The sequence below is a fragment of the Somniosus microcephalus genome, chromosome 33, assembly GCF_052327205.1.
Source record: "Somniosus microcephalus isolate GS21.2 chromosome 33, FLI_Smic_1.0, whole genome shotgun sequence".
Taxonomy (NCBI): Eukaryota; Metazoa; Chordata; class Chondrichthyes; order Squaliformes; family Somniosidae; genus Somniosus; species Somniosus microcephalus.
Window position 1 is genome coordinate 33,023,964 of NC_141019.1, and position 27,304 is coordinate 33,051,267.

Sequence of the window (27,304 nt, forward strand, 5' to 3'; positions counted from 1 at the left end):
GACAGTGCAGCACTCTCTCAGTACTGACCCTCCGACAGTGCCGCACTCCCTCAGTACTGACCCTCCGACAGTGCGGCACTCCCTCAGTACTGCCCCTCCGACAGTGCCGCACTCCCTCAGTACTGACCCTCCGACAGTGCGGCGCTCCCTCAGTACTGACCCTCCGACAGTGCCGCACTCCCTCAGTACTGACCCTCCGACAGTGCGGCGCTCCCTCAGTACTGCCCCTCCGACAGTGCGGCGCTCCCTCAGTACTGACCCTCCGACAGTGCGGCGCTCCCTCAGTACTGACCCTACGACAGTGCGGCGCTCCCTCAGTACCGCCCCTCCGACAGTGCGGCGCTCCCTCAGTACCGCCCCTCCGACAGTGCAGCACTCCCTCAGTACTGCCCCTCCGACAGTGCCGCACTCCCTCAGTACCGCCCCTCCGACACTCCCTCAGTACTGACCCTCCGACAGTGCAGCACTCCCTCAGTACTGCCCCTCCGACAGTGCCGCACTCCCTCAGTACTGTCAGCCTAGATTTTTGTGCTCAAGTCTCTGGAGTGGGACTTGAACCCACAATCTTCTGAGCGCTACCCACTGAGCCACGGATATATATAAGACAATGTAAGAGGCTTTATATCTAAAACCCAAGGCTGCTTCTTTTGATATAAAATTTTGTTTTTAAAAATGCAGATGATTTTAATAAAAAGTGAATGAAGCAAGAAAAAGAACAAAAAGATGAACAAAAGCTGAGATGAGGAGGAGTTGAGGCTTTCTACTCTTTCAGTCGGCAGTGTGCGGTTACTGTCTTCTCTGTTCAATAAAAGCCCTCCATTGTGCCTTGTGTCTGCTGCCTCCTGCCGCCCTCTGATCCAGCATCTCCCCGGGCGATGGAGGTTGTTATTCGGTCAGATCTGGGTTCCTCGCCGCCCCCGTCTCCTCCCACGGACGGACACGCGTCATTCAGCAATCTTCTCCCCCCGTGTGGGAGGCGTGAACCGAGCCGGGAATATCCAGAGCCCTCTCCAACCAGACTTCGACACAAACCAAAAAAAAAATTCAACACTTTAACAGCAGAGCGAAAAGTAGCAGCGACGAAGAAGCGGCACGATAGAAGATCGGGGCTCACCCATAGGGTGCTCCTTGGCGACTGGGATCCCACAGAAAGTGTCCAACAGCACAGCAACCCCACAGCCGTCTGATCGCCAGAGTCTGCAGGGCAACTTCAGCCAATTAGCTCTGACAAATACAAAGGTAAAGGAGAAAGAGACTGGGGGATAGCCCACACTGAGCTAACTCATGGGGTTAGCCAGGTCCAGAGGGAATCTCCCCTCTATTTACCAACTGCTGCTTTATCCTAAAGTACTCCAGACTGAGGATTCGACTGTTCTGTCACCCAGAGTCTGGGCAAGGTAATAGATGGTTAACTGTGAGTTGTAAGGCTGTAATCTATATCTAGTAGATCCACTGAGACTGTAAACTGTGGCAAAAGCTTGAATGTTTTTTTTAAGACTCCACAGAATCAACTGAGATTAAATTATAGCCTGTAAACCACTGCATGGTATTTTCTATTTTATGTATGTTCTGATAACTCAAAATTGTCTTTGCACTAAAAAGTTGGAATATCCAATCACATGAATTATGCAATGTAAATAACATAGGAAAGTGGGCGCTTAGAGCTAAAGAAAATTCATTATTGGAAAATTGAATTAAGCAACTTTGAATTAAGACAAGGAGACTGTGTGTTGATTGTGCACAGGATAAGAACTTACAGAACCAGAAAAGACCATGTTGGACCATCTAGTAAAATATACACTGTAATATATACTGACAGAGTATAACATACACTGATTGTAATGAATATATACCAATTGTAATGAATATATACCAATTGCATGTAATATATAGGACTGTGTATAATGTACACAGTATATGATATGGACTGTGTGTAATATAGATTGTATAAAATACAATGATTGTATTTCACATATTGATGGTGGTGTAAGTTGGTGGTGACTTTTTATATGGCATTATCACGTGGCAGATCTTATAGTAATACGAGTTTATGCTTCAACAGGGGATTAGTACAGGATAAACTATTTGGTATGAATTATAAAATACAAGTTTTAGATTTCCTGTTTGCTCTGTAATCATTACTATTTCCTCTCTGTACAGCCCAACTCCGTCCAAGATTTGACGCTGCTCCCATATCTGGGGAGGTCCTGGGCAGGATGCTGGTCATTTGATTGGTGACCCCTCTCCCATTTGTGCCTTCCAACCTCCTCCTCCCATTGTAACCTTTCCCTATTTTATCAATACTCTGGACAGTGCTCCTCTGAACTTCACCGTCATGTTCCTTCTAAGTTCCAAATACACCATCCTACACACTCTTCCTGCTCACTACCTTCTCGCCATGTTGATAGAAAGACTCCGCACCATCTTCTACTTATCCTTTCCCAGGACGTTAAAACTGGAATTCCTCAGTCTTTCCTTCTATATTCTACAAACTTTTAAACTCCAGCCTTGATGTCACCTAGTCACTTCTACTTAATTTATCTCTTCTCTTTTATACTTGCCAACCGTACAAAGACACAATAGGAGAATCAGGTCCATCAATGCTCACCCTATCTAATTAATGGTGCAATAACAACAGAAAATGCTGGAAAAACTCAGCAAGTCAGGCAACATCCGTGGAGAGAAATTTGAGTTAATTAATGGTGCAACCTCATTGTCTCCAATCACAAGAATTGCCAACTCCTGTGGTTCAGGGATCCAGCTGTTGTTAATGGATGGTTCAGGGATCCAGCTGTTGCTTCTTCCCATGACCTCCTGCTGCCTGTCTACCGTTAAAGCTTTTTATTTAAAAGAACGTTTTTAAATAAACCCTCTCTGGTGTAAAGTTTCACTTTTTAATGCAATGCTGAGTGGACTGAATTTCCAGCCCTGCCGCTCAGTGGAAAGGGGGTGGCATGGCAGTGCCCGCAAATGGTCGGCAATGACCTGCTGCCACCGTTGCCTCCTTCACCATGGCCGCAGCAATGTTCACTGGGGCCTATTGCTGGGCAGCCGGAGTAGCCCCCGGAGTCAGTCATTAGGACTATTTCAAATGTAAATCGGGCTCCTATGATGTCAGTAGGACCCCGATTGCCATTTTTGGACTGAGCCTGTGCTGTGCCAGCTCCGGGCAGTATCAGCTAGCGGCCCGGCTGAAGAGGACTCGTAAGGTGAGTTACTTGTCATATTTGTGGGGCTGGGAGGAGGAGCAGGAGTGGTCTTTCTGGCCTTACAACCCCAGCCTGGGCCTCTGCCACTTCCCCCATCCCCTTTGCCCCAGCAGGTCGGAGCCACCCCCACGGACAGGCCACCTGATGTTGCATAGTTGGTGGGCTGCCCCGAGGCTCTCGTGTTTCTGGCCACAGCCTGCCAGCTCCATGCAAATGAGGCTTGGCCTTCAAAATGGACCAGGCCTCCCGGCAGGACTACAAGGAACCAGCCAGTGCAATCCACTCCGGGAGTAAATCCACCCCGTGTCTTAAAAATATCACTGAGAAAATAATTCTATAGATAGTATAAAGGTCTGTACCCCATCTACCTCCCCCCACCCCCCACCACACACACATGCACACATACACAAAACACTGCAGACTTTGAGTTTGTAATGTCCCCCCCCCCCCCCCCCCCCCAACCACACACACATGCACACATACACAAAACACTGCAGACTTTGAGTTTGTAATGTCCCGACTACCACACAGGGTCTGTGCAGGATGATACAATGACTTACAGGGCTGTAATACAATTCATTGCTTCCACCAGCACTATATAAACCCCCAAGAACGAGTCATTTTTGAATATCCCCAGTACCAACAGAAATGAAACAAAGCCCTTAAATAACTGCTGTGTGGGTTGGATCATTTCTTTAAGCCTTACTTCCTGTCCAGCGACAAGAGCCTTGAGCGCAGTTGGACACTACAGGGCTTGTAAAATGGTGACATTTATCAGAATCTTGACTGATCTTTATTTAGATAGCAAAACATTCTACCAGTGATAGAATGTGTGAGAAAACATTCCCCAGTTTCGGTCTGAATCATGAGACTAAATGTTGTGTTGTTTACTCACAGGTTCAGCGCCGACTCACCGACAATGTCTTTGCCACGAACCCTTGGTGAACTTCAGCTATACCGTCTCCTCCAGAGGGCCAATCTCCTGGCATATTACGATACGTTCATTCAGCAGGGAGGGGATGATGTGCAGCAGCTCTGTGAGGCCGGAGAGGAGGAGTTCTTGGAAATCATGGCCTTGGTTGGCATGGCAACCAAGCCTCTCCATGTCCGAAGGCTACAAAAGGCCTTACAGGACTGGATGGCCAACCCAGCCATTTTCAGCCAGCCTCTGGCTTCCGTTCCAGTCAGTAGCATCCCCCTATTTAAACTGTCAGGGGCATCTTCACAGGAGCCAAAGAGGAAGTCAGTCAGTAATGGCAGAGGCACTTCTCCTGAAATGCAAGTCAAACATCTGCAGAGTTTTGGCACTGCATCGGCAAGGAGCGTCAGCCCTCACTCCTCATCCGATGGCGGGGAGAAGAATTCCCCAGTGCAGATTTCCAGCGATGTCCGGGTTTGGCAAGGGTGGCACACGCCAGAGGCCGACAGCAGCCTCATAGAGGAGGACCAAGTGTCTCCCCAAGAGAACACATGTAAACTGGACTTCGACACGGTCCGCACAATCGCAGAGCGCGTCAGGCACATGATGAACACCTTCCCCAAAAGCGATCCCATGGAAACCAAGGAACTTTTGAGACTGAACAAGAAGCTGGCAAAATCCATAGGTCACATCTTCGATATGGAGAACAATAATCCCGTAAAGGAGGAGGAGATCCGGAAGTACAGTGCAATCTATGGGCGATTTGACTCCAAGCGCAGGGACAGCAAACAGCTGACACAGCACGAGGTTGGGAACTGATTGTATAATCCTTGTAATGTAAATAGAGGCAGCTCTGACAAAATGTGGGGGATGGAGGGTGGAGGCAGTGACATGAATCAGTCATTCATGAAAGAAAGACTTATGAAATAATACTGAGTGGCCTACGGGTGGCGCTGTCCAGGGAGAGTATAAATACTCGGGCACGGGCCCAGCTTGCGCAGGACATTCTTAACTGGAACTAGTGAAGGACACAACTAGACCTCCATGTTGTAAAACAGTTGATTAAAGCTTTGTTTAACGCTTAGACCAAGTGCCTAGTAGTTTTCTTACGTCAGGCAGTTTAATAAATATACAATTACAAGTAGGGGATTAAAGGAGCGCTCTGATTGTTGACAAATCATTTGTAAATACCCAATCCCCTCGAACCTTGTATCATTGTGTATCAGGGCTGCTACTGTGAAATAAAGAGAAATATATTTATATCATTTTAGTTTTAAAACACTCTACCTGATCCATCATCTTAATGTTAACAATGAACTTAAATAGGCATCTTTCGGTTCTCGTACTTGATGGTTTGTCTTAATGCTTGGCTTTACCTTATGTCATGGATGGTTACTGGGATGCCAAATCCCACAGCAACAGCACGCTTTCTCATTGCCCATGTATCCTTTTCACTGATGTCTATTGCAAGTAGTAATCGAACTTCTTGTTCAAAGAGAGGATCGAGAAGTAATTTGTTTCACAGAACTCCCAAGCGTGCAGAGTGTAGGAGGGCACAAGCAGATAGGGCAGAGCAGAAGAACAATGGATCTCCAGATCTGAAAGCTGCACTGCCCCACCATTAAAATGCTTTCTGCCTTTAGAGCAGAGTTTAAGCAGTTTGCGTTGTTATTGAGAAATCAAGGGGAAGAGCCATGGCCAAGATCTGGGCCCCACCACGTTGAATAGAGTAAGGAAGAAGATGAGATAAATCAGGAGTAATGGTTAGGTGATGCCAGGCTAGGGTTTTTAAAGACTGTAGATTGTGGGAGGAAGGGGAGACTAAGGGAGGCGAGGAGTTCCATAGTATTGAGGTCCTGGGAAAGAATGAGTTAGAGTGTGATGGGTCTTGATTTCAATGGTGAGGATTCAGAGAGGAGGAAGAGATGCAAAACCTGCCATTTACGACAAGGAGCAGCTCTAACCAGATTCATTTGGAAGTCATTTGAGTTTTGATAAGGCAGAATGAGAATTGGAAATCGGGGTTTTATGTCATTCTGTGAACCCCCATTCCCCCAAATACCTGAATCTTTTATGAGTAATGGGGGAGAAGAGAAAGTTGTCTTGGGCGAGAATGCAAAACGTGCGCTAGCGAATCGCCAGCCCGTTCTATACTCTGCCAATAGAAAAGAAAATTGAGTAGAGTATAAATGGGCTGCTGATTCGCTAGTGCCCCAGACCAATTTCTCCCCTAAAGTGCATGGCAGTAAAACCAGCCACCTCTGCTCCTCATCCCTCAGTATTAAAATGCACATTTCTAAGAATAAATGCATTGTGTTTCCTTAGTGCTGTAGATAAGACAAATATAGGACGTCGCAGCTTTAAGAGTTCCCCAGGTCCCATATAATAGGATTTGCCATCCTGTTTGCGAGTGTGCATACTTCTTACAGATGGTGATTGCTGATGTATTTGTAGCTGTTTGAATCTTGTAATGTGGGTTCAACTAGATTCTTCAAACCTACAGCACATTAAACAAGGCATCATTTGTACACACATCAGGTGCATGTGTGTAGGAGATTTATGTTCTTTGTACTGGTGATATCAGTACTGTATGCCACCTGAGATACCAGACAGGCTGCTTTATTATCAAAACAGACTCTTTTTTTGCAGAGCGACTCTGTCTGGTGTTTGAACCGACAACCCAGTTTTTGAGTGAGTTGTCTTGGAAATTTTGAAAATGCCAACTGGAAACAGAGTCTGCTTTTTTTTTAAACAGAAGGCTATTTTATCCCCACTTCCTTTAATGATCACAACAGATTTTCATCATCAGCGAAACAAGTATCAGAACCTTAGCCGCGAACCACTCCTTTCAGACGCGGTAACACGTGGTAACTCCACACACCCACCAATTTACCACAGGCTGCATCTACAAGGTGCCTCCGAGAGCTGTTGTGTCTAATTGATGCAGGACCAGACCTGCAGTAGCATGCTTTAAAATCCAGTGGGACAGATATTTGGGAGATTTGCCCATTTAAACCAGAGACATTGGAAAATGCCTCAGTTTGCCTGAACAAATGTAGCAAACCAATTACCTAGACTTCCCACCCACTTTCCCCCAGAAAAATATCAACATGAATTTTCTGTTCTGATACCTTAAACACAGGAGCCTGGAAATTATTGTTTGGAAAGTTTGATTGCATAACACTTGTACAAAATTCCTCTCTGCTCTTTTTATGGAGCCATGAACGTTAAAGTGGCTAAAATACCATGGAGAGGACTTTGATATGAGCACATCCAACATTCGTACAACCCACAGTCATTTCTAGCCTGTGATCTCTTGGAATGGCTGTGAATAGGAGGACTGGTTTAAAACTCCACCCACTCAATTAGCTGCCAATTTTAACACTCCACAGTGCTCGCAAGCCGGCGACCCCGAACAAAATGGGGATTTAAAAAATATTCGTTCACGGGATGTGGGCGTCGCTGGCAAGGCCAGCATTTATTGCCCATCCCTAGTTGCCCTCGACAAGGTGGTGGTGAGTCGCCTGCTTGACCCGCTGCAGTCCGTGTGGTGAAGGTGCTCCCACAGTGCTGTTAGGGAGGGAGTTCCAGGATTTTGACCCAGTGGCGATGAAGGATCAGCGATATATTTCCAAGTCAGGATGGTGTGTGACTTGGAGGTGGCGGTGTTTCCATGTGCCTGCTGCCCTTGTCCTTCTAGGTCGCGGGTTTGGGAGGTGCTGCCGAAGAAGCCTTGGCGAGTTGCTGCAGTGCATCTTGTAGATGGTACACACTGCAGCCACGGTGCGCCGGTGGTGGAGGGAGTGAATATTTAAGGTGTTCAATTTGTCCCAGTGCTAAAACAGAGCCCTTGCATCTAGATTGTCCAGCTCCAGCCTCAGTTACAGGCCTCTGTATTTATGGGCTAGTGAGGAGAAACTGGCCAGGGGCCCTGCTTCTGATCACTGTCCAGTGACTCCTGTTGGAGACATTTGGACGTCAGGCAGACATGATTGGCTCAGCTGCGATGCCACATACAGTCAAATAGCCAGCCAATGCTCACGATCTGGACTCAAACACGAACACTGGACATGCGGAGAAGGAAAGGGCACCGTGGAACTGTACCCCAGCAAGAGTCGCACGATCAGGGTGGGGGAATTCGATTTTTTTTAAAAAGGAATGCAGAACAAATGGCTGCTTAAGGGTGCAGGATATCAGCAAGTATCCGCACATTTTAAAAGGCCTCCTCTCTCACGGGAACAGCGCTCTCGATCAGCTCGGACTTGGTGCCAGTTTCTAAAAGTACAATTCGCTGCTCGTGTTGCCTCCTGTATGGGCTGGACTCTGAAGCACACTCTGTTTCTAATCCTGTTTCAGCTGACTATCAATGAGGCGGCCGCTCAGTTTTGCATGGAAGATAACACCCTGCTGATGCGGAGAGTCGATCTCTTTTCACTGGCTCGACAGGTGGCTCGAGAGTGTGCTTACACTTGTACTTACAGGAAAACACGGTAAGACATATCAGGTACCCTGTTGTACTCTTGTGTGCAGTCCAGCTGGGTTTTTTCAATTCTAAATGCTGTGATTTATTTAAATATCTAGTTTTTCTGTGACAGTCTGAGGGTTATTATGGTGTGCACTGTGGTGGACTTGGTCTCTTGCCTCTTGTCCAATAGATCCCAGGCCGATTTAGTTGAACTCAGCTCTGGTGGGGGTTCGGACACTACAGTTCGCCTCAGTGCCCCTGGGCGAGGGAGAGGGAATCAAGAGTTCCAGCGCCTGATCGCTACGCGGTGACCCCTGCTGGAAAGCATGCGTATGTGGCTAGGATCAGAGGAGATCTGATGGAGCTGTTCAAAATTTACATAGGATTACGTAGGATTACAGACACAGAAACAGGCCATTCGGCCCAGCCAGTCCATGCCGGCGTTTATGCTCCACTCGAGCCTCCTCCCGTCTTTCCTCATCTAAATCTATCAGCGTAACCCTCTAGTCCCTTCTCCCTCATATGCTTGTCTAGCCTCCCCTTAAATACATCGATACTATTTGCTTCAACCACTCCCTGTGGTAGCGAGTTCCACATTCTCACCACTCTCTGGGTAAAGAAGTTTCTTCTGAATTCCCTATTGGATTTCTTGGTGACTATCTTATATTGATGGCCTCTAGTTATGCTCCTCCCCACAAGTGGAAACATTCTCTCTCTATCCACTCTATCAAAACCTTTCATAATTTTAAAGACCTCTATTAGGTCACCCCTCAGCCTTCCTTTTTCAAGAGAAAAGAGACCCAGCCTGTTCATCCTTTCCTGATGGGTATAACCTCACATTTCTGGTATCATCCTTGTAATCTTCTCTCCACCCTCTCCAGTGCCCCTATATCCTTTTTATAATATGGTTGGTTGTAGTGCTGGAGGAGGATTATAAGTGGTTTTGATAAGATAAGTAGGGAAAACTATTTCCACTGGTTAATGAGTCTGTAACGAGAGAGCATAATTTTAAGATCATCAAAAGAATGATGGGAAAGGTTCGGAGACAAACCTTTACACAGAAAGTTGTTTAGACGTGGCACCTCAGAAACAGCAAAATCTACAATAACTTTTAAAAGGGATGTGGATAATTAAAAAAACAAATAGAGTACAGGGAAAGGGAGTAAGGGGAGAGCTCTGTCAGAAAGCCGGCACAGGTACAATGGGCCGAATGGCCTCCTTCTGTACTGTAAAATTCTATGGGGTAAAAATTGGGTAGCTAATTTTAGCGCCCCGAAAATGTTAGCACCCCCGCGGCCGATTTTCCCAGGTAGTGCCTTATTAAAGGAGAGGGGCCTGGCGCAGCGCATCCCGGCACCCAGCTAGGCCACCAGGGATCAGGAGTGCCGGCAAACGAGCTCGGCCCTCAAGAGGAGTGCCGGGCTCACAGAGAGCAGCTGGCACCCCGCGGGGGGGGGCGGGGGCGCATCGGGGGCAGGTGCTGGCAGGCGGCCAGCAACAAAAATGGCCGCCGCCACCTCCCCTTTAACTTGCACCGCCCCGGCCGCAGGTAGGCCCCCCTGACCCTGGCGGACATAGCGTCCGGCAGTAAGTCGGGGACCGCCACCCAATATTACAGCCGGGACACGAGCGGGGCGCTGCGCACGGCGATGACATTAGCGCCGCCGCTAACCTCCCGCTGAATTTCGCGGCAGGCGTTAGCGGTGCCGCGCCCAGGTGCTAGATGATTTGCCCCCCTCTTAGGGTGCTAACGGGAGGCGCAAATCAACCGAATTTAGCTCCCATGACTGAATAATTCTATCATCAGTCCTGGCCCACACAGTCACATACCCTGCCGACACTCGGGCACAGCCGATGTCTGTCGAAGATGTACCCCAACATGACTCAGCGCCTTCAGGAGGAGGGGAAAGAACTGGAGGGGAGGGAAATAGAAAATAGCACATTTTATTCGAGCCTACATTTGTTTTGCTATATCCTAAAGCTGTCTTTCATCCATATTCTACCTTCAGATTAAATTCTGATGAAGTCAATGGTCCCGCTGTGAAGAATATCAAACTCGAGGTAAGTCCAGTCTCCAGGTTTAATGCCCCTGTATTGTGGTACACTGTCAGGGCTGGGGTGGTACAGTGTCGGGGTTTGGGGTGGTACAGTGTCGGGGTTTGGGGTGGTACAGTGTCGGGGGTTTGGGGTGGTACAGTGTCGGGGTTTGGGGTGGTACAGTGTCGGGGTTTGGGGTGGTACAGTGTCAGGGTTTGGGGTGGTACAGTGTCGGGGTTTGGGGTGGTACAGTGTCGGGGTTTGGGGTGGTACAGTGTCGGGGTTTGGGGTGGTACAGTGTCGGGGTTTGGGGTGGTACAGTGTCGGGGTTTGGGGTGGTACAGTGTCGGGGGTTTGGGGTGGTACAGTGTCGGGGTTTGGGGTGGTACAGTGTCGGGGTTTGGGGTGGTACAGTGTCAGGGCTGGGGTGGTACAGTGTCGGGGTTTGGGGTGGTACAGTGTCGGGGTTTGGGGTGGTACAGTGTCGGGGTTTGGGGTGGTACAGTGTCGGGGTTTGGGGTGGTACAGTGTCGGGGTTTGGGGTGGTACAGTGTCGGGGTTTGGGGTGGTACAGTGTCGGGGTTTGGGGTGGTACAGTGTCAGGGCTGGGGTGGTACAGTGTCGGGGTTTGGGGTGGTACAGTGTCGGGGTTTGGGGTGGTACAGTGTCAGGGCTGGGGTGGTACAGTGTCGGGGCTGGGGTGGTACAGTGTCGGGGCTGGGGTGGTACAGTGTCGGGGTTTGGGGTGGTACAGTGTCGGGGTTTGGGGTGGTACAGTGTCAGGGCTGGGGTGGTACAGTGTCGGGGTTTGGGGTGGTACAGTGTCGGGGTTTGGGGTGGTACACTGTCAGGGCTGGGGTGGTACAGTGTCGGGGTTTGGGGTGGTACAGTGTCGGGGTTTGGGGTGGTACAGTGTCGGGGTTTGGGGTGGTACAGTGTCGGGGTTTGGGGTGGTACAGTGTCGGGGTTTGGGGTGGTACAGTGTCAGGGTTTGGGGTGGTACAGTGTCGGGGTTTGGGGTGGTACAGTGTCGGGGTTTGGGGTGGTACAGTGTCGGGGTTTGGGGTGGTACAGTGTCGGGGTTTGGGGTGGTACAGTGTCGGGGTTTGGGGTGGTACAGTGTCAGGGCTGGGGTGGTACAGTGTCAGGGCTGGGGTGGTACAGTGTCAGGGCTGGGGTGGTACAGTGTCGGGGTTTGGGGTGGTACAGTGTCGGGGTTTGGGGTGGTACAGTGTCAGGGTTTGGGGTGGTACAGTGTCAGGGTTTGGGGTGGTACAGTGTCGGGGTTTGGGGTGGTACAGTGTCGGGGTTTGGGGTGGTACAGTATCAGGGTTTGGGGTGGTACAGTGTCAGGGCTGGGGTGGTACAGTGTCAGGGTTTGGGGTGGTACAGTGTCAGGGCTGGGGTGGTACAGTGTCAGGGTTTGGGGTGGTACAGTGTCGGGGTTTGGGGTGGTACAGTGTCGGGGTTTGGGGTGGTACAGTGTCGGGGTTTGGGGTGGTACACTGTCAGGGCTGGGGTGGTACAGTGTCGGGGTTTGGAGTGGTACAGTGTCGGGGTTTGGGGTGGTACAGTGTCGGGGTTTGGGGTGGTACAGTGTCGGGGCTGGGGTGGTACAGTGTCGGGGTTTGGGGTGGTACAGTGTCGGGGTTTGGGGTGGTACAGTGTCGGGGTTTGGGGTGGTACAGTGTCGGGGTTTGGGGTGGTACAGTGTCGGGGTTTGGGGTGGTACAGTGTCGGGGTTTGGGGTGGTACAGTGTCGGGGTTTGGGGTGGTACAGTGTCGGGGTTTGGGGTGGTACAGTGTCGGGGTTTGGGGTGGTACAGTGTCGGGGTTTGGGGTGGTACAGTGTCGGGGTTTGGGGTGGTACACTGTCAGGGCTGGGGTGGTACAGTGTCGGGGTTTGGAGTGGTACAGTGTCGGGGTTTGGGGTGGTACAGTGTCGGGGTTTGGGGTGGTACAGTGTCGGGGTTTGGGGTGGTACAGTGTCGGGGTTTGGGGTGGTACAGTGTCGGGGTTTGGGGTGGTACAGTGTCGGGGTTTGGGGTGGTACAGTGTCGGGGTTTGGGGTGGTACAGTGTCGGGGTTTGGGGTGGTACAGTGTCGGGGGTTTGGGGTGGTACAGTGTCGGGGTTTGGGGTGGTACAGTGTCGGGGTTTGGGGTGGTACAGTGTCAGGGCTGGGGTGGTACAGTGTCGGGGTTTGGGGTGGTACAGTGTCGGGGTTTGGGGTGGTACAGTGTCGGGGTTTGGGGTGGTACAGTGTCGGGGTTTGGGGTGGTACAGTGTCGGGGTTTGGGGTGGTACAGTGTCGGGGTTTGGGGTGGTACAGTGTCGGGGTTTGGGGTGGTACAGTGTCAGGGCTGGGGTGGTACAGTGTCGGGGTTTGGGGTGGTACAATGTCGGGGTTTGGGGTGGTACAGTGTCAGGGCTGGGGTGGTACAGTGTCGGGGCTGGGGTGGGACAGTGTCGGGGTTTGGGGTGGTACAGTGTCGGGGTTTGGGGTGGTACAGTGTCAGGGCTGGGGTGGTACAGTGTCGGGGTTTGGGGTGGTACAGTGTCGGGGTTTGGGGTGGTACACTGTCAGGGCTGGGGTGGTACAGTGTCGGGGTTTGGGGTGGTACAGTGTCGGGGTTTGGGGTGGTACACTGTCAGGGCTGGGGTGGTACAGTGTCGGGGTTTGGGGTGGTACAGTGTCGGGGTTTGGGGTGGTACAGTGTCGGGGTTTGGGGTGGTACAGTGTCGGGGTTTGGGGTGGTACAGTGTCGGGGTTTGGGGTGGTACAGTGTCAGGGTTTGGGGTGGTACAGTGTCGGGGTTTGGGGTGGTACAGTGTCGGGGTTTGGGGTGGTACAGTGTCGGGGTTTGGGGTGGTACAGTGTCGGGGTTTGGGGTGGTACAGTGTCGGGGTTTGGGGTGGTACAGTGTCAGGGCTGGGGTGGTACAGTGTCAGGGCTGGGGTGGTACAGTGTCAGGGCTGGGGTGGTACAGTGTCGGGGTTTGGGGTGGTACAGTGTCGGGGTTTGGGGTGGTACAGTGTCAGGGTTTGGGGTGGTACAGTGTCGGGGTTTGGGGTGGTACAGTGTCAGGGTTTGGGGTGGTACAGTGTCAGGGTTTGGGGTGGTACAGTGTCAGGGCTGGGGTGGTACAGTATCAGGGTTTGGGGTGGTACAGTGTCAGGGCTGGGGTGGTACAGTGTCAGGGTTTGGGGTGGTACAGTGTCAGGGCTGGGGTGGTACAGTGTCAGGGTTTGGGGTGGTACAGTGTCGGGGTTTGGGGTGGTACAGTGTCGGGGTTTGGGGTGGTACAGTGTCGGGGTTTGGGGTGGTACAGTGTCGGGGTTTGGGGTGGTACACTGTCAGGGCTGGGGTGGTACAGTGTCGGGGTTTGGAGTGGTACAGTGTCGGGGTTTGGGGTGGTACAGTGTCGGGGTTTGGGGTGGTACAGTGTCGGGGCTGGGGTGGTACAGTGTCGGGGTTTGGGGTGGTACAGTGTCGGGGTTTGGGGTGGTACAGTGTCGGGGTTTGGGGTGGTACAGTGTCGGGGTTTGGGGTGGTACAGTGTCGGGGTTTGGGGTGGTACAGTGTCGGGGTTTGGGGTGGTACAGTGTCGGGGTTTGGGGTGGTACAGTGTCGGGGTTTGGGGTGGTACAGTGTCGGGGTTTGGGGTGGTACAGTGTCGGGGTTTGGGGTGGTACAGTGTCGGGGTTTGGGGTGGTACAGTGTCGGGGTTTGGGGTGGTACAGTGTCGGGGTTTGGGGTGGTACACTGTCAGGGCTGGGGTGGTACAGTGTCGGGGTTTGGAGTGGTACAGTGTCGGGGTTTGGGGTGGTACAGTGTCGGGGTTTGGGGTGGTACAGTGTCGGGGTTTGGGGTGGTACAGTGTCGGGGTTTGGGGTGGTACAGTGTCGGGGTTTGGGGTGGTACAGTGTCGGGGTTTGGGGTGGTACAGTGTCGGGGTTTGGGGTGGTACAGTGTCGGGGTTTGGGGTGGTACAGTGTCGGGGTTTGGGGTGGTACAGTGTCGGGGTTTGGGGTGGTACAGTGTCGGGGTTTGGGGTGGTACAGTGTCGGGGTTTGGGGTGGTACAGTGTCGGGGTTTGGGGTGGTACAGTGTCGGGGTTTGGGGTGGTACACTGTCAGGGCTGGGGTGGTACAGTGTCGGGGTTTGGGGTGGTACAGTGTCGGGGTTTGGGGTGGTACAGTGTCGGGGTTTGGGGTGGTACAGTGTCGGGGTTTGGGGTGGTACAGTGTCGGGGTTTGGGGTGGTACAGTGTCGGGGTTTGGGGTGGTACAGTGTCGGGGTTTGGGGTGGTACACTGTCAGGGCTGGGGTGGTACAGTGTCGGGGTTTGGGGTGGTACAGTGTCGGGGTTTGGGGTGGTACAGTGTCGGGGTTTGGGGTGGTACAGTGTCGGGGTTTGGGGTGGTACAGTGTCAGGGCTGGGGTGGTACAGTGTCGGGGTTTGGGGTGGTACAGTGTCGGGGTTTGGGGTGGTACACTGTCAGGGCTGGGGTGGTACAGTGTCAGGGTTTGGGGTGGTACAGTGTCGGGGTTTGGGGTGGTACGGTGTCGGGGTTTGGGGTGGTACGGTGTCGGGGTTTGGGGTGGTATGGTGTCGGGGTGGTACGGTGTCGGGGTTTGGGGTGGTACGGTGTCGGGGTTTGGGGTGGTACGGTGTCGGGGTTTGGGGTGGTACGGTGTCGGGGTTTGGGGTGGTACAGTGTCGGGGTTTGGGGTGGTACAGTGTCAGGGTTTGGGGTGGTACAGTGTCGGGGTTTGGGGTGGTACAGTGTCGGGGTTTGGGGTGGTACAGTGTCGGGATTTGGGGTGGTACAGTGTCAGGGTTTGGGGTGGTACAGTGTCGGGGTTTGGGGTGGTACAGTGTCAGGGCTGGGGTGGTACAGTGTCGGGGTTGGGGTGGTACAGTGTCGGGGTTTGGGGTGGTACAGTGTCGGGGCTGGGGTGGTACAGTGTCGGGGCTGGGGTGGTACAGTGTCGGGGCTGGGGTGGTACAGTGTCGGGGCTGGGGTGGTACAGTGTCGGGGCTGGGGTGGTACAGTGTCAGTCACACGTTTGTTTATTCAGTCGTTTCTTTTTTTCCAATAAGAACCACTTAGAAGCAGGCTCCGAGCACACACTGGTGGTGCCGAGTCAGACAGAATTCATCGAATACCAGGGCATAGATTCAGCAGGATCCAAATACAACACAGAGGAGGATAACGGCAGCGATATCCTCTCTGGACACCTGCAGGGTATGTACAGCACTCCCACCACTTTACATTTTCACTCCTTTTTTTTGGCGGTGGGGGGCGTGGGGTGAAGTTGTGGTGACAAAGAATTACTTATCCACAGTTTTATTTTAAAGTTTACAGGAGCAGTATTCACCAGTCAGGATAATAAATGAAATTTGCTCACTGATTTGATTGACTGGTCCCTCCTGCCACCAAGTCAGTTCTGATGAAGAAGGCCCTTCAGCTCATTTGATCCTCGTGGAGAACACCAACCGTTACAGCTCCTAGATATCCTAAATGGGTCCTGTTTCCTGGCCTCGCCCACCCCTCTAGTTCCAGATGTACTTGGCATTCATTGCTTTGAAATGCAGCAACTGTTGTTATGCAGGCAAACATTTTGCACACAGCAAGATCCCACAAACAGCAATGTGACGAATGACCAGTTTTTGGCGGTGTTGGTTTGAGGGATAAATATTGGCCAGGACACTGGGATAACTCTCTGCTCTTCTTCAAATACAGCCAGGGGATCTAATATCCACCTGTGTACACAGTTTACAGTACCCCCGACAGTGCAGCACTCCCTCAGTCCTGCACTGGGAGTGTCAGCTTAGCGTATTTGCTCAAGTCTCTGGAGTGGGGCTTGAACCCACAAAAAGCAATAAATGCTAGCTCAATTAATCATTTTAAATCGGAGATTGATAAGACTTTTGCTAGCCAAGAGTATTAAGGGATATGGGCCTAGAAATTCAGTGGGCTGTGCCACCCGTTAGCGCCCAAAGAGGGCACTTAGTGGGTTTTACGCCACTGGCCACGCCTCCCGCTAAATTTAGTGGGACGCTAATGGTGGCGCTAGCCATTAGCGCTGCGCCGCTACTGATGACGTCATCGGTGTGCGCAGCGCCCCACTACCGCCCCGATCGCGAAATTTGGTAGCACCCCCTGCTTTAACGTCGGTCACAATTTGCGACCGGTTCAGGGGGGCCTACCCCCCCCCCCCCCCCCGCGTTGTGCCGGCTGTGTCCCAAGAGCCCGGCACTTCTCCTCGGTGCCGGGCTCTTTTGCCGGCACTCGCGATCGTTGATCGCGCTGCAACAGGCCCCTCCCTTTTAAGAAGGGGAGGGAGGCCTGCAGTACCGCAGCGCGCCGTGCCGCAGCGTGTGGCGATGCGGCACGTTGCACTGCGATTTTCAGTTGCAGCGCCGCAAGAGGGATGCGGGGCGCCTCGAGTAGCGCCACGCTTCCGTCTGGGGCGCTGAAACTGAATTTGCGGCGGGCGGCCGCGACTCCTTCCGGGGCGGTACTTCCGGCGCCCTGTCGAGACTGGCGCCCCATTTCTAGGCCATGGAGCCAAGGTGGGTGGATGGAGTCACGATACAGGTCAGCCATAATCTCATTGAATGGTGGAATAGGCTCAAGGGGCTGAATGGCCTCTTCCTGTCTCTATGTTCCGAAACACAAAGGCAAGGCCCGGATTCACTCCATTTGACGTGTCGTTTCTTCTTTAAGCTGCAGTTTATTATGTGTGAACCGCATTCCTCAATGAATGATTTGTGTTTGCTTTTTCTCCTCTTCATGTCCAGAATGTCATTGGAGGCTCAGCTCGTCACCGTGCACCTCGACAGACATGGCGAAGGTCACCAGCGCCCGGGCCGCCTGGAACCGGCGCCTCCTGCAGCACGCGCTGCTGGACGAGGGGCTTCGATTGGCTAAGCTGGTATCACATGACCGGCGAGGTAGCCGGCGCCCCCGCAAGCAGGGGACTCCCCAGAGCGGAGGTGAGATGCTAGTCGACAATAAACTGAGAACTGAACGGGGTTTTGTGTGGGAGGGCTGCGGGGGTGAGATCAGACCTCAAACCAAACGCCCTCCAAATCATTCCAAAAACAGGAGTAGGCGGCAGGGGGCGGGGCTGACCTTTTGTCTGAACGTGTCACTTGAACTGGCCAAATAAAAACCTAAAGGGAATCCCCAGAGTGGTTTAAGTAAGAAGCCCCCCTCACCAGCTCTGCTCTTCAACCACTTTTATAAAAATCTCAGACTTACAAAACTGATGTTACTTTGACTGGCAAATAAAATAAAGACTTGCATTTCTACAGCGCCTTTCATGCTCTCAGGACGTCCCAAAGCGCTTTACAGCCAAAGAAGTACTTTTTTTTGCAGTGTAGTCACTGTGGCTGCTGCGTTTCCGACATTACAAATTTGCGCACAGCAAGCTCCCACAAACAGCAATGTGATTATGACCGGATAATCTGTTTTAGTGATGTTGGTTGCTCTTCTGGTCACTGACAGAGAGGTGCTGCCTGTGTCGCGGTGCAGCTCCATTCATCTGAATAGGAGTAACGGAATGAAACCAGTCTTTTCACCAGTCCAGAGCAGCCCAAACCTAGGGAAACGCATTACTGGCACAGTATGCCACAGTACCCAGTCCAGAGCGTGCTTTGCCAGGATGAGATGGCTTCGCATCAGGTCTCGGCAACATAAATGGAGCCACTCAGCGATGCAGGTGGCATAAAAATTCGCAGGGCTGTGGGGAAAGAGCAGGCAGGAGTGGGATTAATTGGACAGCTCTACCAAAGAGCCGGCACAAGCACGATGGGCCGAATGGCCTCCTTCTGTGCTGTATGATGCTATGACTCCTTCCTAACCTATCGTATGGAGAGCACTATTAGTAATAAAGGGTTAACTTGTTCCTAATGTTTTTATCCTAATCGTCTTGCTTCCCTTTTTGTTTGAAAAGCAGAAAGCTGGGAGTGTCTGAAAGGCAGCTGTCAATCAGCCTCCAACAACATCGAGAACGGACTGAAAGCAGTGAAAAGGGAGCAGGAGGACGATGGGTGAAATAATTAAACCAAAGGACGCAATGAAACCAAAAAAAACCAGAGGCTGAAACTAATGGGACTGCATATGATGATATCAGGATTTAATGCTGACCATTTTCTTAATTCTCTCAGGGGATGCGTGGGATCTACACTGCCAAGTTTGAAGTTAACCCCACTCCCCACCCCCACTTAGATTAGGCAGTGATTTGTCTAATTATAATCTCAGAAAATAATTTTTGAGGGGCCTGTGTTGGCACTGCACTGTGGGATGGTCATCCTGGAGATAATTCAGATCAGACACTTACACAAACGAGATCTGAATCCACGAGAATCCTGCTCCATTCAGAATTCAGATTTATCCACTGCTGCTCTTTAATTCAAAGAGGGTATAGACTCGGATTCCATCTGCACTACAGATCACCAGTGTAGACAGGTTTGAGATGTAACTGCACATTCCACATTGAAGCAGTGCCGGCCAGGAGGCAGGCCAGGTCTTCACGTTGTTGACCTGTGCAAAGTTTCCCTCCATTAACAGTGAGCTGGAAGTGATTGGAAGGAAGGAGAGTTGGTTTTAGATTATAAAATGCAGAGGTTGGCTGTAGGGTGTTGTAACATCCGAACAGAGACAGTGTTATATTGCAGCGCCTGCACTGGGACCTTGCACCTGGGATATCTCAACAACAACATCAACTTGTATTTATATAGCGTCTTTAACGTAGTAAAACGTCCCAAGGCGCTGCAGTGTGTTACAAGATGTTACCTTTTAGACAGGAGACCCACGCTCGAAGGGTTTATCAACATCAATTGAGATGAGTTACTGCCTGGAAACACACACAAGTGTGTCTGTATAACGTGCAGACCTACCTCCTTCCCCCCTCCATGCAATTCTTTCCCCCTTCTCCTGATGATTTTGCCCAGGTGCTCTCCAACCTCCAGTACGTTACCTGAGTGACCCAATCTTTATGTGCGAGCCTGGACAAGGTGTGTCAGTAGGTACTGGAGCCAATTCCGATCCTGTCCTCACTTCCCGCACCTGCACCTTTCCAGCGAGACCTCTGGCCTGGGAGTGGATACTCAGAGCCTCCTGGTCTGTATGGTTCAGTTCACACTTGGCAGTGTGCTTACTGATTGAGCCAGAGGGGGCTTTAAACCCATTTGTTGCAGAAACATTAACTAATATTTTAGAGAGCAGGGTTAGTGATGCAGAGCTTTGGCATACAGTGGAGTATGATGATATACTGGTGCATTGAGTTGTGCAAAGACAACTCTTAAGGTGGGAGTTGGACCAGACGATGAAGTGAAAGAAAATAATAATCGTCTATTTATCTTGAGTCTCTTGTTTACTTCAATGCGAATATTCAATGCCTCTTGAACATCTATTTCAGTTTAATTTACATATGCAAGTATTCCAGATCCCATTTCAATTCATTAATTTATTTAAGGAAACAAATTGAGATTTTTTTGTTTACTGATATGATGCCAAGCTAACAGTGGAGGCACTGTGAAAGGAAAGGTCTGTGACTCAATGAGTATTAAACCAAAGAAACAAATGCTGTCAATTTCACCATCTGTTTCATTCAGTTTCAGCCTCTGCTTTATCTTAGTACAGGAGTTTGGATGCTTGTGTTTCTATTTTTTTTTAAATTGTTGTGGGGGAAGCTGTATTTTTTTAAAACCTGCAACCACATGTTCACTGAGAGATCGGCGTCATACTTATATTTCACTGGAAGTGATTCCTTAGTGTGTTAATGTGTTTCCACTGCAGGATGGATTCCGAGTGCCAGTGACAACTGAGATATAACTGAGCATGCGCAATTATTCGGAAGTTGCAACTTTCTATTCCTGGCTGCAGACCTTCCCTAATGTTAGCGGGGGGAGAGAGGTCTGAATAGACCAGCAGAATGAAAACTGCATTGCTGGATTGTGCAGGATCAGCTGAGGAGTCGGCCTATATCGGATGGGCTCAGGGCTTGGTCTGTACCCAATGTATGGGTGAGTTGAGAGATCAGCTTGTCCACATCCAGGCCAAGATGGTGGCAGGTGGTGTATGTTTTCTACCACAGGATTACACCATCTCTTGAGGTGGGGGGAGGGGGGTCTATGCTGCCAGCACTGGGATCACCAGTGTAGTGCTACCTCCAGAGGCAACTTGTAATATAAATGTGATGTTGGTCCCACCCTCCAAGCTCCCACAGTTCAACCCCCTCTACCAGTTATATCTTAAGCTGTCTTGATGAAAAAGTGTTTTGCAAAAGTACTTTTCTTGTATGAAGAGGCACAGGGCATCCAGCACATGATTTATGTCAACAGGTGGGATTTTTGTAAAGGTATTTTCAGGAAGACCATGCACCTTTAAAGTGAGAGACAATCTGAGAGACCACACGGACGGCAGCGGTTCAAGGCGGCGGCCCACCACCACCTTCTCGAGGGCAGTTAGGGATGGGCAATAAATGCCAGCCACGCCCACATCCGGTGAAATCCTAATCCTCACCTGCAAAGATCCAAGCCAGATTTTACACTGAGCTACTGCAGTTTAAAAAAAAATTATTATTGCTTCTGGTTTGGAACAAGTAAAGGAGTCTGCACAGGAATCGTTGGATTTAATTCAGTGTCTGGTTTCACATGGGCAAAATGGAGGCGACTGAAATCCCATCTCCTTCCTGTTGGCAGATTGTGGGCCACAATATAAAAACAAACTGTAATCACCAGTTGATGACTGCAACTAACAACACTGAGCACAGAAAACTCCAGGGTGGAGTGAAACTCTGCATCCCCCTCACACTGAGTCACTGCTGCAGTCACGTATGGTAGGAGGGGGAAGAGAGGACTGGCCAGATACAGAGAAAGATCTACTGCAGTCTGCAGTGCTGGTTTAAGCCGTGGTTAATTACGTACCTCCTTATTGCCTCTTAAAAAGCATTGTATCGTTGTAGATCTTCATTGATTTTTTTGTAACACAATGCTAAAGTTAACTTGTTTTTAACGGGTAAACATTCATTTTAAGCTCCAAAAGTGGATTGCAGCTGCACCAAAGTCCCCCGGAAAAGAGAAGGGTTATTTCAGTGGCATCAACAACTTTCCATGAGTGATTTGTTCAAAATCTCGTCTCATTTTCCTTCTCAATGTAATTTGCTTACTGTGCTTGTAGTTAAAGGTTTAGGTGATAGTGAGTTGTGACTAAGGCTGGCCAGCACAGATCAGCCGGGTGTCGCCAAAGCAGGCATGAAAATCATGGAGACAACTAAAGACGTTTGCCCTTAGTAGCACAGCTTGTATTCGCACCGTCGTGTTGAACAGTAGAGTGGGGGAAAGATGAAGATTCACGCTTGCCATTCCCTACTCAGTAAGATTTCCATCGAGGCTGGGCTGGAGAGTGCGTCAGCAGGGAGCACTCAAGTGTGGCAGACCCAACAGCAGGTAGTCGACCCTCCTGACTGGAGAGTAGAGCGATGGATGGGGTAAACTCAAAAAGCGGGGCATTATAACGAGGAATAAAAGATGAGCTAATCACCCCTCTCATTCAATATCAGCACTGCAGCATTGAAAAAGAAAAGAAAAAGACTTGCATTTCTACAGCACCTTTCAGAACCTCCGGATGTCCCATAGAAACATAGAAGATAGGAGCAGGAGTAGGCCATTCGGCCCCTCGAGCCTGCTCCGCCATTCAATGAGATCATGGCTGATCATCCAAATTCAGTACCCGGTCCCTGCTTTCTCCCCATATCCCTTGATCCCTTTAGCCTTAAGAAATATATCCAACTCTTTCTTGAATATATTTAATGAACTGGCCTCCACCGCCCTCTGTGGTAGAGAATTCCACAGGTTCACCACTCTCTGGGTGAAGAAATTCCTCATCTCTGTCCTAAATGGCTTACCCCTTATCATAAGACTGTGACCACTGCCAATGAAGTACTTTTTGAAGTGTAGTCACTGTTGTAATGTAGGAAATGTGGTAGCCAATTTGCGCACAGCAAGCTCCCACAAACAGCAATGAGATAATGACCAGATAATCTGTTTTAGTGACGTTGGTTGAGGGATAAATATTGGCCCCAGGACACCGGGGACAACTTTCCTACTCTTCTTCGAAATAGTGCTGTGGGATCTTTTACGTCCACCTGAGAGCAGACGGGGCCTTGGTTTAATGTCTCATCCGAAAGACGGCACCACAGTACTGCCCCTCCGACAGTGCGGCGCTCCCTCAGTACTGCCCCTCCGACAGTGCGGCACTCCCTCAGTACTGCCCCTCCGACAGTGCGGCGCTCCCTCAGTACTGCCCCTCCGACAGTGCGGCGCTCCCTCAGTACTGCCCCTCCGACAGTGCGGCGCTCCCTCAGTACTGCCCCTCCGATAGTGCGGCGCTCCCTCAGTACTGCCCCTCCGACAGTGCGGCGCTCCCTCAGTACTGCCCCTCCGACAGTGCGGCGCTCCCTCAGTACTGCCCCTCCGACAGTGCGGCGCTCCCTCAGTACTGCAGTGGAAGTGTCAGCCTAGATTAAAAGGGCATCCGAGCAAACTAGACATCAAGAATTATTCAAAGGAGCATTAGCCCGAGTCACGGATATAGCTGTAGCTAAAGAAAAAGACGATGTATTTGATAGAATTGAGCTTAATGTCTAAATGTAGAATTGGTTTTGGGATATAAAGGGTAATAAGCAATGACCTTATAACCTGGACTGTCACACCTGCAACTCATGCACTAAAAGATCTCTTTTCTCTGTGTCTTAGGCTGTGTGAGGTCATCGTCTTGGTATGTTTCTTGAAGATTAGGGACCGTTCTGTTTTTATAGTGTGCACACTAATGTATAGTATTTATTTTGTTATGTGCAAATAAAGTATATTTTAGAATTTATTTCTGGTGGTCTCCTGGTGGTATCCAAAGACAATTCCATTAAAAAAAAATTCTCATTATCTGAGGTCACAAGTTTGAATCAATTCATTTTCAAATATAAAATATAAAAACATACAGAGACTAGAGCTCCCCTGAAGGCTCAGTGGGTAAATGTACCCCCATGTGTGGTACTAAGCCACACACAGCAGGAAGCTCCCAGGTCCAGGTTAGCTGAACTCAGGCAGCGTGGCATTTGGGGTGTTCCAATTCTCCTCTGCATGTTTAGGCTGGGAAGGGGGAAACAATTACTATGCTGCCACCGATGGGGCAGATTAGACAGCACTGGGAGTCTAGCACTGCTCCTAACTGCTAGTCAGGAACCCCTGCTGGAAAGGTGAGTGAGTGAGTTGGTTGAAGATATGATCAGCTTCAGTTGTCACCGCAGACGGATAGCTTGACGTCACTCACTCACATGCTAAAAATGACTATGTGGTTGAGGTACTGGAGGACTGCCACCACCTCTATATCACAGCCCTGGGTGCCAACATAGGAACAGGAGGAGGCCATTCAGCCCCTGTAAGAATACGTCATTTGCTGTAACTTGACCAAACTTAAAAGTTGACTAAATTTAATGTACCAGCATTCCTCGAGAGGCCAAGAGACTTTCAGCTAAACAAATGTAAAATAAGCTGCTGCGACTGTGAAGGCTGCAAGCTGTTAATCACAGATAAGGAAAACAGACCTTGACAGTTCTGTGAGAACAAACTATTAAACTACTGAGCTATTGCAAAGAAAACAGGAACATCTTCAGACAAATAGTGTAACCGGTCTTGAGGCCCACTGACTAACTGACTAGTTGATAAGAGGAGGAGAAAAAAACAGCTGCTGACCATTATTCACACAGTGTGGTCAGTTGCCAGTTACAAAGGTACTAGTCACCACTGAACCAACCACTCGTGGGTGTTAGTACATATGTGTTTTACTTATAATCACTTGAGCTTCAAGTAAATAAGAATCATGCATGCTTACCTGTAATAGGCGAATGAACAAAATTGCTTGTAACCTCTTGTTGATTTTTAAGTAAAAGAAAGTTATTCCCAAATCCTTGTGTTTTATGTTGTCTGTTCCACGGGTCTGAACTTTGGAAACTGTTGGACGGGTTAAAGGACCGGGTGAATTTAAATGTCTTACACCCCTCGAGCCTGTTCCGCCATTCAATGAGATCGTGGCTAATCTGTGACCTAACTCCATATACCCGCCTTTGTCCCATATCCCTTAATACCTTTAGTTAAGAAAAAGCTATCAGTCTCTGATTTAAAATTAACAATTGACCCAGCATCAATTGCCGTTTACGGAAGAGAGTTCCAAACTTCTACCATCCTTTGTGGCTCTAATTTTTAGACTGTGTCCCCTAGTCCTAGACTCCCCAACCAGCGGAAATTGTTTCTCTCTACCCTATCGGTTCCCCTTAATATCCTGAAAACTTCGATCAGATCACCCCTTAACCTTCTAAATTCCAGGGAATACAACCCTAGTTTGTGTAATCTCTTCGCGTAACTTAACCCCTGGAGTCCGGGTATCATTCTAGTAAACCTAGGCTGCACTCCCTCCAAGGCCAATATTTAAAAAAAAAATTTATTCATTGATGGGATGTGGGCGTCGCTGGCTAGGCCTGCATTTAGTGCCCATCCCTAATTGCCCTTGAGAAGATGGTGGTGAGCCGCCTTCTTGAACCGCTGCAGTCCATATGGTGTAGGTATACCCACAATGCTGTTAGGAAGGGAGTTCCAGGATTTTGGCCCAGCGACAGTGAAGGAACGGCGATACAGTTCCAAGTCAGGATGGTGTGTGGCTTGGAGGGGAACTTGTAGGTGGTGATGTTCCCATGCGTCTGCTGCCCTTGTCCTTCTAAGTGGTAGAGGTCGCGGGTTTGGAAGGAGCTTTGGCGAGTTGCTGCAGTGCATCTTGTAGATGGTACACACTGCAGCCACAGTGCGCCGGTGGTGGAGGGAGTGAATGTTGAAGGTGGTGGATGGAGTGCCAATCAAGCGGGCTGCTTTATCCTGAATGGTGTCGAGCTTCTTGAGTGTTGTTGGAGCTGCACTCATCCAGGCAAGTGGAGAGTATTCCATCACACTCCTGACTTGTGCCTTGTAGATGGTGGAAAGGCTTTGGGAAGTCAGGAGGTGAGACACTCGCCGCAGAATTCCCAGCCTCTGGCCTGCTCTTGTAGCCACAGTATTTATATGGCTGGTCCAGTTCAGTTTCTGATCAATGGTAACCCCCAGGATGTTGATAGTGGGGGATTCAGCGATGGTAATGCCATTGAATGTCAAGGGGAGATGGTTAGAGTCTCGCTTGTTGGAGATGGTCATTGCCTGGCACTTGTGTGGTGCGAATGTTACTTGCCACTTGTCAGCCCAAGTCTGAATGTTGTCCAGGTCTTGCTGCATATGGACACGGACTGCGTCAGTATCTGACGAGTCTCGAATGGTGCTGAACAGTGTGCAATCATCAGCGAACATCCCCACTTCTGACCTTATGATGGAGGGAAGGTCATTGATGGAACAGCTGAAGATGGTTGGGCCTAGGACACTGCCCTGAGGAACTCCTGCAGTGATGTCATGTGATTGAGATGAATGACCTCCAACAACCACAGCCAACTTCCTTTGTGCTAGGTATGATTCCAACCAATGGAGTTTTCCCCTTGATTCCCATTGACTTCAGTTTTGCTAGGGCTCCTTGATGCCACACTCGATCAAATGCTGCCTTGATGTCAAGGGCAGTCACTCTCACCTCACCTCTTGAGTTCAGCTCTTTTGTCCATGTTTGGACCAAGGCTGTAATGAGGTCAGGAGCTGAGTGGCCCTGGCGGAACCCAAACTGGGCGTCAGTTAGCAGGTTATTGCTGAGTAAGTGCCGCTTGATAGCACTGTCGACGACACCTTCCATCACTTTGCTGGTGATTGAGAGTAGACTGATGGGACGGTAATTGGCCGAGTCGGATTTGTCCTGCTTTTTGTGGACAGGACATACTTGGGTAATTTTCCACATTGCCGGGTAGATGCCAGTGTTATAGCTGTACTGGAACAGCTTGGCTAGGGGCGCAGCTAGTTCTGGAGCACAAGTCTTCAGTACTATTGCCGGAATGTTGTCAGGGCCCATAGCCTTTGCAGTATCCAGTGTTTTCAGCCGTTTCTTGACATCACGTGGAGTGAATTGAATGGGCTGAAGACTGGCATCTGTGATGCTGGGGACCTCAGGAGGAGGCCGAGATGGATCACCCACTCGGCACTTCTGGCTGAAGATAGTTGCAAATGCTTCAGCCTTGTCTTTTGCACTCACGTGCTGGGCTCCACCATCATTGAGGATGGGGATATTTTTGGAGCCTCCTCCTCCTGTTAACTGTTTAATTGTCCACCACCACTCACGACTGGATGTGGCAGGACTGCAGAGCTTTGATTTGATCCGATGGTTGTGAGATCGCTTAGCTCTGTCTATCGCATGTTGCTTCCGTTGTTTGGCATGCAAGTAGTCCTGTGCTGTAGCCTCACCAGGTTGACACCTCATTTTTCGGTATGCCTGGTGCTGTTCCCGGCATGCTCTCCTGCGCTCTTCGTTAAACCAGGGTTGATCTCCCGGCTTGATGGTAATGGTAGAGTGAGGGATATGCCAGGCCATGAGGTTACAGATTGTGGTTGAATACAATTCTGCTGCTGCTGATGGCCCACAGCGCCTCATGGATGCCCAGTTTTGAGTTGCCAGATCTGTTCGAAATCTGTCCCATTTAGCACGGT

At 50.2% G+C, this 27,304-nt stretch overlaps 1 protein-coding gene across 1 annotated transcript; it reads left to right on the plus strand.

Moving 5' to 3' along the window:
- The first annotated feature begins 1,150 nt into the window (after window positions 1-1,150).
- Window positions 1,151-24,603, plus strand: nab2 (NGFI-A binding protein 2 (EGR1 binding protein 2)). The gene is made up of 7 exons (XM_085972984.1): window positions 1,151-1,239; window positions 4,107-4,935; window positions 8,485-8,618; window positions 10,603-10,654; window positions 15,737-15,881; window positions 17,441-17,635; window positions 18,601-24,603. The coding sequence occupies exons 2-7, from the start codon at window positions 4,129-4,131 to the stop codon at window positions 18,696-18,698; spliced, it is 1,431 nt and encodes a 476-aa protein (XP_085829110.1). The 5' UTR covers window positions 1,151-1,239; window positions 4,107-4,128; the 3' UTR covers window positions 18,699-24,603.
- Window positions 24,604-27,304: the final 2,701 nt, after the last annotated feature.

Coding starts and splice junctions, on each gene's coding strand:
- nab2 (XM_085972984.1), top strand. CDS start 4,129: ATGTCTTTGCCACGAACCCTTGGTGAACTTCAGCTATACCGTCTCCTC. Junction 15,882..17,440: donor CCTCTCTGGACACCTGCAGG/GTATGTACAGCA, acceptor CTTCATGTCCAG/AATGTCATTGGAGGCTCAGC. Junction 17,636..18,600: donor GGGGACTCCCCAGAGCGGAG/GTGAGATGCTAG, acceptor TTTGAAAAGCAG/AAAGCTGGGAGTGTCTGAAA.